At 41.4% G+C, this 16,287-nt stretch overlaps 1 protein-coding gene across 1 annotated transcript in view; it reads right to left on the bottom strand.

Moving 5' to 3' along the window:
* Positions 1 to 16,287, bottom strand: part of acbd3 (acyl-Coenzyme A binding domain containing 3) — a 45,587-nt gene that overhangs the window by 17,722 nt on the left and 11,578 nt on the right. The window contains exon 3 of the mRNA XM_060848561.1: positions 4,935 to 5,075. Coding sequence (XP_060704544.1) covers positions 4,935 to 5,075 — 141 coding nt within the window. The remainder of the gene's footprint in view (positions 1 to 4,934; positions 5,076 to 16,287) is intronic.

The following is a 16,287-nucleotide window of genomic DNA, read 5'->3' as shown; positions in this document are numbered from 1 at the left end:
CCAGTTGCAGAGAGTGGGGCTTAGACCAAGATCAAAGTTTAGTAATCAGTCTTGAGGGGATAATAGTGTTGAAGGCTGAACTGTAATCAATGAGTAAGATTCTTACATAGCTGTTCTTGGTGTCAAGATGTTTTAGGGAGGAGTGAAGGGCAAATGATATGGCATCTGACGTGGATTTATTGATTCCATAGGCAAATTGGAGTGGGCCACGCTGTCATACGTATGAAAGCCTCTTTTCAAAATTACAGGTGTGTATCTTTGGCATCATTGTGAAGAATGGCTATGTCTGAAAGTGAGGTGGTGGCTGGTTCAGCTGTGACATTCAAGAGACTATCAGATGATTATCTGGATAACAATTGTGTTGGGGAATTTAGGGAAAAGGTATGAGATTTGTATTAGGTAACAGAGCTAGTGGAGGCACGATAGACCAAATGGCCTCCTCCTGCACCGTAATAATTTTGGTAACTTTGATCATTAGCAACGGAAAGCTGTATATAATACTGTTAACTACAGAGTTTGGTGTTATTCATCTCTCAGCCCATGTATCGACAGAGTTGATACAACCCTACTGAATCAGGTGGGGGTATTTACTTATTTTGTAATAACCTTTTCCATATTCCCACAGCCAACCCATCAATATTTTAATTGATTTGATCCCCTTTCTCACTGGAATCTGGTCTTTTCTAGTTTAGAAGTATTTATAGAGACAGACAGCACAGAAACAGACCCTTTGGTCTAACTAGTCCATGTCGACCATAATCCCAAACGAAACTAGTCCCACCAGCCTGCTCGTGGTCCATATTCCTCCAAACACTTATGCATTTACTTATCTAAATGTCTTTTAGGCGTTGTATTTGTACCTGCATCCACTACTTCCTTTGAAAGTTCATTCCAGACACACACCCGTTTAAAAATTTGTCCCTTCGTGTCTTTAAATGTTTCTCCTCTCACCTTAAAAACATACCCTGTAGGGTTGAACTTCCCCACACTACGGAAAGGACACCTGCTATTCACCTTATTTACACTCATGATTTTATAAACTCTACAGTCACCCCTCAACCTCCTATACTCCAATGAAAAAAAGGTCCCAGCCTATATTTCCTTTCAACACTAGCCTTTTCTAGTTATACATTGGATGCATATGATTCTATTTTCCAATCATTGTCACTTAATTTGTCCAGTTTCACCTCCGAGATTTAAAATGCAGCTTTCTTCCTTTTCTTTTCAGTGCAACAATGTACGGATTCAGGAAGCAAAATGGAGGGTTAACAGGTGATTGTGCATTCATCTACAAACAGTTTGACTATTTAATTATTACCACGCTGTTCTGCTGCTAATAACAATGCTCTAAATGGTTGAAATGATATGCACCTTCAATAATGAGGAGTCTGCAGAGCTCCTCCTGCATCTGATTTCCATTGTTTGACTGTCACTAATATTGAAAATCCCCAGGATATCTTTCACAAAAAGCAAGTTGGCTTGAACGTTAATAATCTGTGATTTTTACCATAGTATTATTTTCTCTATATCTCACCACAATACAACGATGTACAGGTCAGGTGAACGGGCCATGCTAAATTGCCCACAGTGTTAGGTGCATTAATCAGGGGTAAATGCAGGGGAACGAGCCTGGGTGGGTTATTCTTCGGAAGGTCGGTGTGGATTTGTTGAGCCGAAGGGCCTGTTTCCATACTGTAGGGAATCGAATCTAATCTTTTCACCCCCATTGGCATTCCTAACCATAACCCTGTCACGTTACCAGGAGCAATTCTAAGTTTCCCAGTTTTGCACAAACTTAAAAATATTGTCCAGGCAACTATTCAATCAGTTCTTGGGATACAGGTTTGCTGGTAAAGGTCAGTATTTATTGCCCATCTTTATATGCCCTACATAGGGGCTGCTGGTGAGCTGCCTGTTTGAACTGAAGTCCTGAGCTGACAGTGCTATGAAAGGATTTTGACATGGTTTGCAAAGAAAATGGTGAATTTTGCCCATAATTCTCCTTGCTCTTCAGTTTATTTTGATTGTTTAAAAACAAAAACTTGATCTCCATGACACTGGAGAAAGCAAGCTGAGTAATCCTCCAAAGTAGTTAAGTGGAAACCTACCACGTCAAAACGCAACAATCAAGAAAGGAGATTTGTGACAAGGAGGCAGTATGAGAAATCAAACATCTGCAGTTGGCAGATTTAAGGTGGAAAAGAAATGCTGGAAATCACAACAGGGATGCTGCCTGATCCGCTGTGATTTCTAGCCTTGTTTTCAGGACAGGTTCCAGTACCTGCAATAATTTGCTCCTACATCAAAGAGTTATGGAAGTATTCATGTTTGTTGGACTAATTAAAATGGGGAAAAAAGGAACGTGTAATACAGTCGTGCCTTCCTGGAGCTTAGATGCCCAGCCAGCACACAAGTGTCTGACATTTTCAAAGCATAGTCACTTTGGTATTAGAGGAACCTGGGTATTTCTGCCAACGAGTAATTTAAAATTGATATTCAGTTGCAGCAAGCAATAAGCAAGGCAAATTGTATCTTGGCCTTTATTGCTAGGGGATTTAAGTGCACAGAGCCGAGATTGCATAAAGAAACTGCACAGAAGTTTGGCAAGACTACACCTGGAATAACATACAGCTTTGCTCTACCATACCAGAGGAAAGGTAGGATTACTTATAGAGGGAGTGCAGAAGAGGCTCAGCAGCCTGGCTCCTGAATGGCAGTGCTGTCCACTGAGCAGAGATTGACGAGACTGTGCCTGCATTCTCTAGAGTTTCAAAGAATGAGAGGCAGTCTTACTGAAATTTATAAAATTCTTACATGGAGAAAGGAACAAGAGGTGCAGCATAGTGAATAAGTCAAGGTGTGACAAGAAGGATGTTGAAAATATGCACAGAAGACTGCAGCAAAAATTAAAACCAGTGTAAGGTTAATGGGTAAAATGTTAAAGCTCAAAGCCCTTACCTGAACGCATGCAGCATTTGTTAGAAAGCGGAAGAGCTGGCGCACAAATTGTAATAAATATTCCACAATCACCTTTCTTGCTTGTAACATTTTGACTTGATACCCAGAGATATGGTTGCAGGGTAACCAAAAACTGGGAATTCAAGGGCATTTGACGTTCAAGAAGAATAGGCAAAAAAAAAAGCAACTTGGTTAAAGATGATCAGTGTGGTGGTGAATAGTGACATAGATGTAATGGATTGTGATGTGGGTGGTGAAAGGAATACCAAGGAAAGGAAGTCACATGTGGGAGTCACCTATAGGCCCCAAAGAGTTGCCTCACTGTAGGACAAACTGAAAATCAAGTCATAATAGAGGCATGCAAGGGCGTGACAATGTTCGTAGGTGATTTTAATTTGTATATGTAATGGACAAGTTGGAAAGGTAACAAGTCAAATTTATAGTCAACAGTGATTTGTTCTTAGAGTAATACACATTGCAGAAAACTTCCTTGGAACTGGTTATTTTAGATCTGGTAATGTGTACTGAGGTAGGAGTAATAAGACAATTCATTGCTAAGGATTCTTTGGGGAATACTGATCATAACATGGGGGTGTTTCAAGATCAATGTGGGGGAGAGCAACTTGGGTCCCAAACCTGTGTCCTCAACCTAAATAAGGGCATTTGCAGAGGTACAAAGGATGAGCTGTCCAAAGCAGGCTAGAAAAACAGATTAAGAGGGAAGTCAGTAGGTGAGTAGACATTTCATAACACTTCAAAAAATTTTCCAGTCAAGAATGTCTCAATGAAAAGGATAGATCCAGTGAGCAATAAAGGTACGTCCAATAAAAAAAAACTAAGGCATATAAAATGACAAAAACTAGTGGTAGGCTAAAGGATTGGGAACTTTTTAAAAGGAACCAGATGAATAGAGGGAGAAAATTAATTATGTAAGTAAACTGGCAAGAAATATAAAAACAAACAGCCAGAGCTTCTAAAAAAAAAGTAGCTAAACGAAGTGTGGGACACTTGGAAAAATGCAACTGGGGAAACAAGGAGGTGGTGAATAATTTAAATCAACATTTTTCATTTGTTTTCATGGGAGAGGCCATAATAAACATCCCAAAAGAAACAGTTAAGTAGGGTAATGTTGTACCAGACTCTATAACGAGGAACAAGCTATTTGATAGACAAATGGGACTGAAGACCGATAAATCGAGAGACGCTAAAAATTGCACAGCACAGAAAGATCTGGATATTCTTGTGTATGAAAATCATCATGCACGTGTGTCAAGTTAAGGCAGATGGAATTCTGGCCTTTACTGTGAGGGGACTGGAGTTTAAAAAAGGGAACTCTTGTTACAACTGTACAAGGCATTGGTGAAGCTGCACTCAGTTCGGTGTACAGTCCCTGTATCTAAGAATAGATACACTGGCATTGGGAGCAGTTCAGAAGTGGTACCACCTAGGTGGATTCCTTGGAATGAAGGGCTGATCTGTCATGGTTAGGCTTTTATTCAATAGAGTTTAAGAATAAGGGGTGATCTAATTGAAACATACAAGATCCTGAGGGAGACTGACAGGGCATATGTCGAGAAGACATTTCCACAAGTGGGGGACTTTTGAACCACGGGACAAAGTTACAGAATATTGGGTCACATTTAAAACTTAGATGCAAAGGAATTTCTTCTCCTAGAGGCTAGTGAATGCTTGGAAATCTCTATTCCAGAGAGTTGTAGAAGCTGGATCACAATTTAAAGGAGCAGGTAGATATTTGAAATATCAAGGATTTGACAAACTGGCATGGAAGGGGAGTTGGGGCCTGGCGAAGGTCAGCAACGATCTTGTTGAAATCAATAGTCTCCAGTTGAGAGTACTAGCCCAAAGCCACTACTGACATCACATGATCGAACAGTTCAGATAAATACTTGTTCTTTATAAGCACTGTGAACTCCTTCTTAAGTCACAATTCTGAACAGGCAGGAAATCTCTCTTACCTCTTCCTTTCTTGCTCCTCCTTCTCTATTTTATGGGATGTGACATAGGGTTCAAACAGATTGCAGCACTTGTTCAACAACTGGACATACTCCACCATGGCATTTTCTTTCGACATGTTACCCAAGGTAGTCCATTCTCTCCTGATGAGAAACATTAGCGCAGTGAGAAAAGACAGACATACACTCATGCAGTTTCTTACAAAATATTGGGTATCACAAACTACTTTGAATATAATGGGTTATTTTGAACTGCAAGCACTTAAGTAATCAAGACATTGAAGATCTGTCAGCAATATGACTATTCAGCCAATCTACCTTTTGCACTGTTGTTTAAGTGAGCAAGCTACCCAAGTGCAGCCTGATCGGAGCTATTCCATTATTTAGCTGGATTGAGGAGATGGCTTGCAAAAGGAATTCAATCAGTTCTTCAAAGCAGTGGCACAATATTTTTAAGATCCATCCAGTCAGGAGAATAGACCCTCATTTGGCTGTCTCACCTAAAAGACAGCACCTCTGGTAATAACACTGGATCAAAGTAAGTCCAAGAAGAAACCTGCACTTAGTTTTCACTTACAGCAAACAGCTTATTATAAGACAACCTATGTTGCTGAATTGAATCCAAATGTGTTGACTTTAATAAGACTTATTTCAATAATTCCTGGCATGTGATGTAAGTTCATCGCTCACAGCAGTGATTTTGTGCCATCTTATCCTGCTGGCCTGCATGTCTGAAATTAATGTGCTGAACATGCATTCTTTGTCACAATGTAGAGTATGTAGCTCTACTGGATCCCTCAGAAACATCTCTTATTAAACCAAAACAATAAGAGAAACTGCCTCTTTGGTCCATTCTGTCCTTCAATTTGATCACACCACAGTCTATTTAACCAGTTTTCTGAATATACAAATTAAAGCCCATCTGGCCCCCAAACATGCTCTACCATTCAATAAGATCATGGCTGATCGGTTTCTATTGAGAATTCCACATGTCCAACTACCTGCAATAATGTGTGATTTCCTCGTTTAACAAGAATTATGTCTTCCTCTCTAATTTCATGGTCTCAATGTTTGATTTAATTTATTATCGTCACACGTACCTCGGTAGAGTGAAAAGTTTTGGTTTGTATGCAGTGCAGACAGTCATACCTAAAAAGGGCATAAAGTGCTCGAACAGACCGAGGGATACAAGGTTACGGCTGCAGAGAAACAGTGCACTAAAAGCAGTAGCAACATTACATTTGAAATTTGAGGTGTCCATTCAGAAGTCTAACAACAGCAGGGAAGAAGCAGTTCTTGAACTTGTTGTTACGTGTTTAAGCTTCGGTATCTTCTGCTTGATGGAAGACATTGTAACTGGGGTGGGAGGAGTCTTTGACAGTATTGGTGGCCTTCCTGAGGCAGCAAGTGTAGAGGGAGTCCTAGAGACGTACAGCACATTAACAGAGTTTTCTGTCCATGCCGACCAGATATCCCAACCCAATCTAGTCCTACCTGCCAGCACCCGGCCCATACTCCTCCAAACCTTTCCTATTCATATACCCATCCAGATGCCTTTTAAATGTTGTAATTGTACTAGTCACCACATCCTCTGGCAGCTCATTCCATACACACACCGTTCTCTGCATGAAAAGGTTGCCCCTTAGATCGCTTTTATATCTTTATCCCCCCCCCACCAAACTAATGCCCTCTAGTTCTGGACTCCCCCACCCCAGGGAAAAGACTTTGTCTATTTATCCTATCCATGCCCCTCATGATTTTATAAACCTCTATAAAGGTCACCCCTCACAACCTTTGACGCTCCAGGGAAAACAGCCCCAGCCTGTTCAGCCTCTTCCTATAGCTCAAATCCCCCAACCCTGGCAACATCTTTGTAAATCTTTTGAAACATTCTAAGTTTCACAACAGCTTTCCAATAGGAAGGAGACCAGAACATGCAATATTCTAACAGTGGCTTAACTAATGTCCTATACAGCCACAATATGACCTTCCAACTCCTGTACTCAATACTCTGACCAGTAAAGCATACCAAACACCTTCTTCACATCTACTGCTCTGACCTCATCAATCCTCTTTGTTACTTCTTCAAAAATCTCAATCAAGTTTGTGAGACATGATTTCCCACACACAAAGCCATGTTGACTATCCCTAATCAGTCCTAACCTTTCCAAATACATGAACATCCTGTCCCTCAGGATTCCCTCCAACAACTTGCCCACTACCGACATCAGGCTCACCGGTCTCTAGTTCCCTGGCCTGTCCTTACCACCTTTCTTAAACACCACGTTAGCCAACCTCCAGTCTTCTGGTACTTCACCTCTGACTATCGATGATACAAACGTCTTACTAAGAGGCCCAGCAATCACTTCCCTAGCTTCCCACAGAGTGCTAGGGTACATCTGATCAGGTCCTGGGGATTTATCCAACTTTATGTGTTTCAAGAGATCCAGCACTTCCTCCTCTGTAATATGTACACTTTTCAAGATGTCACCATCTATTTCCCTATATTTTATATCTTCCATGTCCTTTTCCATAGTAAATACTGATGCAAATTACTCGTTTAGTATCGCCCCCATCTCCTGCAGTTCCACACAAAGGAAGCCTTGCTGATCTTTGAGGGGCCCTATTCGCTCCCTAGTTACCCTTTTGTCCTTAATGCATTTGTAAAAACCCTTTGGATTCTCCTTAATTCTATTTGCCAAAGCTATCTCATGTCCCCTTTTTGCCCTCCTGATTTCCCTCTTAAGTATACTCCTACGGCCATTATAGCGTTCTAATGATTTCACTCGATCTATCCTGTCTTTACCTGACATATGCTTCCTTCTTTTTCTACTTTAGTCATCCAGCATTCCCTATACCTACCAGCCTTTCCTTTCACCCTGACAGGAACATACTGTCTCTGGATTCTTGTTATCTCATTTCTGAAGGCTTCCCATTTTCCAGCCGTCTCTTTACCTGTGAACATCTGCCCCCAATCAGTTGTTGAAAGTTCTTGCCTCATACTATCAAAATTGGCCTCTCTCCAATTTAGAACTTCAACTTTTAGATCCTTTTCCATCATTATTTTAAATCTAATAGAATTATGGCCACCAACAGGTGGAAATGATGGACTGGGCTGTGTTCACAACTCTCTGCAGTTTCATACAGTCCTGGCAGAGCAGTTGCCGTACCAAGCCGTGATGCATCCAGATTGAATGCTTTCAATGGTGCATCTATAAACGTTGGGGAGAATCCTTATAGACATGCCGAATTTACTTAGATTCCTGGGGAAGAGGCGCTGTGTGTTCTTGACTGCATCAATATGGGTGGCCCAGGACAGATTGATTATTGTCACTCCTAGGAATTTGACGCTCTCAACCATTTCCACCTCATACTCTCAATGTAGAACCTCTTTCTTAGTTTCACCTACATTGCTGGCACCTATCTGGACTACCTACCCTCCCACTGCAAGTTCCTTTCCACCCCTGAACAAATATCCTGAAACTTGGCACCAGGCAGGTAACACAGCTGTCTAGACACTTTGTTGCAGAGAATGGCGTCAATGCCATCACTATACTGTCCGCTATTACACCACGCGTTGCTGTTGCCCCACCTGACTGGCTTTCCTTCCACATGGTCCAGTTTGCTCATCTGCCCTGCAGTTCTCAGATTTTACTTAAATCTGAAGATTTACTGAACAATTGCAGAGCATGATTCCCTCCCTCCTATCGCTGACAAAATGAGAAGACCCTCATCTAACTAGTGTGATTGTCCCCTGTTCCAAACAATCCACATAATTTTCCACCTCTCTGATGTCAGTGTTTGTAGTTCAGCTCCCAGCTCAAACTCTGAACCAAACTGTACAAACATCGAACACACACTTCAAGGTACATTTGCCCTAGATGACGACAGTACTGAGGAGTTCCCACATGGCACGTTTAACAGATCACTTCCCCTGCCACTCCCAATAAATTTGAATTAAATAAGTTATTCACTCCCATGTGGTCTGTTACACATCTTATAAATTTTCCCACCAATTTATATACTATGTTAAAATTTAAGACCTTACCACTTAGCACAGACTCACCTCTTTCTCTGGCTATTCTCTTTCTCTGTGCTATAGCAAGAGCCATTTCTAATCATCTCCACTGAATTCAGCTTTGCCTCTACCTGCTACAGGTTTATTTTTTCCACTGCTCCACCCAATTCTGCTGACTGCCTGGTTTATGATCTTCAACCTTACCTCCCCTTCACTCCTCAAGGCGGTACCTTCTGCCTGTCTCCACGTCATCATCTCATCCACTCCTCCAGATGATGCTGACTTCCTCTTTCAGGTCCGCCTTGCACCAGCTTAGAGTCAGAGATGTACAGCATGGAAACAGACACTTCGGTCCAACTCGTCTATGGGGACCAGATATCTCAACTCAATCTAGTCCAGTCTGCCAGCACTTGGCCCATATCTCTCCAAAACCTTTCTATTTATATACTCATCCAGATGCCTCTTAAATGTTGCAATTGTACCAGCCTCCACCATTTCCTCTGGCAGCTCATTCCATACACGTACCACGGTCTGTGAGAAAAAGTTGCCCCTTAGGTCTCTTTTATATCTTCCCCCTCTCACCCTAAACCTATGCCCTCTAGTTCTGGACTCCCCCATCCCAGGGAAAAGACTTTGCCTATTTGTCCTATCCATGCCCCTCATGATTTTATAAACCTCTATAAGATCACCCCTCAGTCTCCGACACTCCAGGGAAAACAGCCCCAACCTATTCAGCCTCTCCCTATAGCTTAAACCCTCCAACCCTGGCAACATCCTTGTAAATCTTTTCTGAACCATTCAAAGTTTCACAACATCCTTCTGATAGGAAGGAGACCAGATCTGCATTCCAAAAGTGGCCTAACCAATGTCCTGTACAGCCGCAACATGACCTCCCAACTCCTGTACTCCATACTCTGACTAATAAAAGAAAGCATGCCAAACACCTCCTTCACTATCCTATCTACCTGCAACTCCACTTTCAAGGAGCTATTAATCTGCATTCCAAGGTCTCTTTGTTCAGCAACACTCCCTAGGACCTTACCATTAAGTGTATAAGTCCTGCTAAGATTTGCTTTCCCAAAATGCAGCACCTCACATTTATCTAAATTAAACTCCACCTGCCACTTCTCAGCCCATTGGTCCTGTTGTAATCTGAGGTAACCTTCTTTGCTGTCATCTAGGTGCTGCTGGCTGCCTTGGGCTCCTGGTCTTACCTTCACCCTTAACAAATAAGCACTTATCTTGCTCTAATCTGAAATTTTCAAGGTAAGCAGTCCTTTGGAGGAGCAAGTTCCATTTACACGACCATTTTTCAAGCTCATCAGTCATGCCTCCCACCTCAATTCTTGAATCCTAAGGCTAGGCATATTCATTTCCTCTGCTGCATTGAGGGGTATACATGCAGGATAGCAGTAGAACAAGCTTGGGGAGACAACATCTCGAGCAATGTACACAGTTTGGTCTCCTTAATTAAGGAATATATTGAATATTCACCAGCTTGCTCATGGGATGAAGGGTACGTTTTAGAAGCAAAGGGTTAGCAAGAGAATGATATGTGCCAGTAGTATCACCTAAGATTCTGAAAGGGATTAAATGCGTAGATGCTGAGACAACTCGGGACATAGTTTAAAAATAATGATTTCACCCCTGAAGGATGATTCTCTTCTTTCAGGGGGTTGTAGTGTTTGAACTTTACCTGTAGATGGCAGTGAGACCAGGTCATTGAATATATTCAAGGCTGAGTTGGTTAGCTTTGGTGATTGATGAGTGAAGAAAGGGTCTTAGGGATGAACAGGAAGGCGGAGATTAAGCAACATTCAGTCACAGCCTCAATCTGTGCACAGTGGACCTAATGGCTGCCTCCTGCTCCTAATTCTTGTGACCACGAAATCTCTTGGCTTTTAAGTTAATGCGAGACACACAAATAACTTGGTTGCTAAGTACCCTACAGAATAAAAGATATCAAATATGATCTTATACTCTATAACCAACTGATGAAAGAGCAGTGCTCCAAAAGCTAGTGTTTCCACATAAATCTGGCGTTGAGAGATTTTTAATGATGAAATACAAAACACTTTTTTCCCTTTATTAGTTGCTCAATTCTAATCGTTGTCAAAGTGAATGATTTGCTCGGCCAATTTAGAGAGCAGTTAAAAATCAGCCATATTACTGTAGGTCTGGAGTTAGATGTAGACCAGGTAAGGATGGCACATTTCTCTCCCTAAGGTACATTAATGAATTAGATCGGTTTTTACTACAGTTGACAACAGTTGCATGACCATTAATGCAACAGCTTTAAATTCAAGAGTTAAAAATGCAGTACAATTACATCATACTTGTAACTTACAAGTGATGGACAAGCTTTGGGGAATCAGTTAGTCACTGCTAAATTCCCAGCCTTGGAAATGCTCTTGTCAACACAGTATTTAAAAGCTGCTCCAGCCAAATTCTGCTCAGAGTATTGCAGACTACAGTTGGCCAAAGGTTCATCAAGATTCGATATAACCTCAGAATCTAATTGCAAATCTGGATTGGAGACGAACACAGGAATAGGAATAGGCCATTTCCCCCCTTTGAGCCTGTTCTGCCATTAAATAGAATCATTGCTGATCCGTGGCTCAACTTCACACAGGTCACAGAGAGAAATAAAATGTAACCAGAGCAACAATCCGCTCTCCATTCATAGTTCTGAAAGCATTAGCTGTACACTGCTAATTAATCTTAACATCTCCCTGTAAGGTGCAGGATCATGGGCCATCAGCTTCTAGTTCAGTACCTTGCTCAAATTCCACCTCCTGGTGACCAATCTTGGCTTCTTCCCCTCTGACTGCTTATGGGAAAGACGACTTTAATTAAGATGTTGGAAAACAGAAGTCTGATCATTTGTTTCATGCTAGGATGGAGATTTGAGACAGCAAGTAAGGAAATGAGAAGATATTTTGAAATAGAATCCAGCTTGGCATATGACTGTAAACGCAACCTCTTGTCCTTAAACCCACAGAACATGCAGTCGCTGGAAGGGACAGCTATTCAGACTGGCCTCTGGATTACATAAGGCTGGCAAGGCTAGACTCTTGCTCATTTAAAACTGAGTATTCCCTGCAGCTTCTGAGATTTCAATATTCCTTACTCTTCGTTGCAGGTGACAATCCATTTTGTTTTTATTTCAAAAGTCTGAAAAAACACCCAACAAAGGCCCAGATTTCCTGAAGGCAGGTGGTTTGCTTTTCATGGTTAAATTAGGACAGGTGATTGCCTAAAGATGCATCAAATTTTGTGAAGTCTGAAAACCACTTGTAGGGTTGGTGGTTCACACCTACACTCAAAAGGATAGATGTTGGGTTCAACTCAGTCTCGCCCACACAAAAGTTAATTTTAAAAAGTTGCCCCATTAACCATTCAACCCACAGCCACACAAAACTAAAGCAATACTAACATTCTATGAGCAAAGTAGTGCAGTTATTGGACTCCTCATCCAGCATCTAGTAGAAAGTGAGGACTGCAGATGCGAGGAGATCAGATCTGAACCGTTTGGCGCTGGAAAAGCGCAGCAGGTCAGGCAGCATCCGAGGAACAGGAGTCGACATTTCAGAGCACATTCTTGAAGGGTTGGGTGATTCTCCTGCACCTCAGGTGCTGTCTGACTGGTTGTGATTTTCCAGCGCCACACTTTTTGACTCATCAAGCACAAGATGCAGTAAATACTTAGCCCTCTGGAAGCATCTGTGGGGAATGAAACAGAACTAATATTAGGTCCGCAATCTGAAATGTTAAGTCTACTTCTCAGCACAGAAATATATTATTCTATTGTTCTAAAATATTCCTCAGCAACGTTCACACAAGCTGGCCACTTGATTTGTGCCGAGCTCCCCTCTGCCTTGGGTCATCTCATCCTATCAGCAGAACCTTCTATTCCTCATCCCATCATGAATTTAGCTCACTTGCCCTTAAATGCACCGGTATGAATTTCAATTCCACATCTGATAGCAGGTTCCACATTCCAACTACTCTCCGGGAAAAGCCGATTCTCCTGAATTCCCTTTCGGCTTTATTAGTTAAAAACCTTATCTTTACTAACTTTGGGGTCATTACATTCTTTCCAACCCTAACAGGTCATTTCACAACGTTAAATATTTCTCTCGGATCGCTTCTCAATTTCAGTGTTTTGACAGTGACCACCTGCCAGATTTGGCAGTTTCTGCTAATCGGTTTTGCAAGGTTCCTCTTTTACAATCAATTGTACTCTATTGTTATTTAATAAAGCAGCACTCCCAAACAACACACTCTGTGCCCACACATCCCAGACTCAGATTTTGAGTACGAACACTGAAAGAAAGCTAAACACAGGTCATTCTGCTAGAATGCAACAATTATCGCCCTTTGCAACCTCGCACTTTAAAAAATTGCACTGCAGAAGACCACTATAGTAAGTTTGTGTTATCCAAACCACGTCCACAATTCATCAATTGCATTATAGCCAATTTGTGTGAATGAAACATGCATTATAGCGTAACGATCTGTAAAGCAAACACTTCAGCTGTTCTTCATTCGTAGCTACGTCAATATACCCAACACAGTGTGCTGGAATTAGAATATATGCAAATTCACTGAAGCAGTCAGTACCCAAGTGCAGCAAGACCTGGAAAACATCCAGGCCTGGGCTAAACAATGGCAAATAACATTGTTGCCATACAAATGCCAGGTATTGACCAAGTACAGCAAGAGAGAACTCATTTATCAGCCCTTAGCGTTTAATGGTATCAATACTGCCCCTATTATCAACATCCTGAGGATTATCACTGACCAGAAACTGAACTGAACCAGTCACATCGACATGGTGGTTACGAGAGCAGGACAAAAGCTCTGACAAGTAATGCACTTAACTCCTCAAAGTCTGACCACCACCCGAGTCAAGAATACAATGGAATATGCTCCACTTGCTTGGATGAATGCAGCTCTAACAGGACAAGCTTGCCACTATCCGTGACAATAGAGCCCACTGGAATGACATCCCACACAACCCCTTCTATGTTCACTCCCTCCAGCACGCAGAAAGATGTACTACAGTAACTCACCAAGGCCTCTTGGGCTGCACCTTCCAAATCCACAGCCAGCACCACCCAGGATAAAGAAAAATGATGCATGAGAACATCATTTTCAAGCTCCCCCTCTAAGTCACCCTGATTTGGAATTAGATTCACTGACTCAAAATCACGGAACACTCTTCCTAACAGCACTATGGGTGCACCTGCTTGCCAAGGACTGCAGTGCTTCAAGGAGGGAGCTCACTACCACCTTCTTGAGAACAATTAGATAAAGGAACTAAATGCAGGCCTAGCCAGTGAGGGCCTTTAATGAATTTAAAAACTGTCATCACAAACAAACACATCATTTTGTTTCCCTTGCACGAAATGTCTTTTAATATGCTTATATATTTACTTATTGTTAATGGTTTGGTCACTTCTGTTAGCAGTCTGTTTGTTTTTGAATCACTCCACGAGACAAAAAAAAAGGCAGAACCAAAATTCAACTCATTCAAAGCTAAAGATCTACCTATCACTGAATCCTAGCTGAAACTGCTGGAAAAGCTCAGCAGGTCTGGCAGCATCTGTACAGAGAAATCAGAGTGGACATTTCGGGTCGAGGTGTTATGAGGAAGGGTCGCTCAACCAGAAACGTTGGCTCTGATTTCTCTCCACAGATGCTACCACACCTGCTGACCTTTTCCTGCAATTTGAGTTTGTGATTTACAGCATCTGCAGTTCTTTCAGTTTTTACTGAAACTTAGCTGTTCGTCAGAGTTAGTCAGGCTTCTATCTTTGGGATTCTATGGTCTCATTTATTGATAAGTGAACTTAAAACAAATCCAGATAATGGAGATTATTATTTTCTCTAAAGTACTGTGGATTGTCATTCTGGTACATTGAGTACTGGGTTCTAAAAGGGTTGCAACAAGGTAGCAGAAGGAGAACAATGTATTCTCTGCAGATATTTTGATCTAATGAGATTCTCACAGCAAAACACCCTTTTAAAATATATTGGAACATTACAATTTCTATGACTCTCCTTTCCCTAATGGTACACAAATTCACAGTTACAAATTGCTTGCTGAAACTCAGTTTAGTTGATGACAGAAGTGATGATGTACACAAAACTGAAATGCAAAAAGGATATTTAACCAAAAATGACTCTAAACTAAAAGACAAGGATGAGGGCATTGGAACCCAGATGTTTGTTGAGAGCTTCTTCACAAGTAGTGAAGAGTACAGATTGAGTAGGGACAAAATAAGCCCTGAATTCGTATTAGAAATAAAAGTAAGCTGACGATTGGTGCTGAGGGAATAAGGTCTAACAAAATGAATAAGCCTATTTAATTTAAACAGCTTTCATCTTTATTTATCTTGTGAATATAGAGAACTGAACCAACACCCAGTACTGTGGCAAGAGGTGGACGCTGAGGTTAAAGAGTTTCTGAAATGCACTATTCGGCAGAGGTACACAAGGCTGTGCACTGCATCTGACCAACTGCTGTGGAAAAAGTCCAACTTTCAAGCTACACAGCAGAAACATATCAGTCACAGGATATAAATTGCTTTCTAGTTGAAAACTATCAAATAGAAACAATGCTGTTCTTCAAATAGAATATTTTGTCAACTTGAATGGGCAGCCAAGTATTTGCTTTAATTGCTCATCTCTAACAAGAAGCACTTCCTCAGCATGCAACTGACATGTCATCCAGGATGGTGTGAAGGTCTAGAGTTGGACTTGAAAACCAACCACCTTCTAACAGATTCAAAATAATAGCACTGGGGTTAGGAATTGGATAGAAGGCTGTATAGAAAGGCACAAAAGCGTTTCTTGTTTTCAAAGAGAAAAATACATGGAAAATTTTACATTAAACAGCAGAAAGTGCAGTTACTGTCAGCTTGCAGCTGAGGAGACAGAGCCAATGAAAAGTCATAAGTCTGAAAGATGAATTATTCTCTCTCCCCACGGACATAGACCACCTCGCTGTGCATTTGCAGTATTATTTGTCAAGGGTTTGTTCCTGCACAGCAGAGGGAGACAAGTTGGTGGATGGGTTCAGTGTTGGCGGGAACTCAGCTGATGTGATGTGTCTGCCCCAAAATGCAAAGGTTAAGCTAAGCTTTGATGACAGGAATCTCAGAAGCCTAATGTGTGCCATTCAATCTATAGCAAGTGCAATGGAACCAGGTCTGGAATTCAATTAATCAACAACTTGCATTTATGTAGCACCTTTAACATAGTAAAATGCTCAAGCAGTTCACAGGAGAACAATCAAAGCCACAGAAGGAAATTGTGGAACATATTAGAGAA

Source organism: Hemiscyllium ocellatum, chromosome 3 (genome assembly GCF_020745735.1).
Source record: "Hemiscyllium ocellatum isolate sHemOce1 chromosome 3, sHemOce1.pat.X.cur, whole genome shotgun sequence".
In the NCBI taxonomy this organism is placed as follows: domain Eukaryota; kingdom Metazoa; phylum Chordata; class Chondrichthyes; order Orectolobiformes; family Hemiscylliidae; genus Hemiscyllium; species Hemiscyllium ocellatum.
Note: the sequence above shows the minus strand (reverse complement) of the source record. Positions and strands in the feature narration are given on the sequence as shown.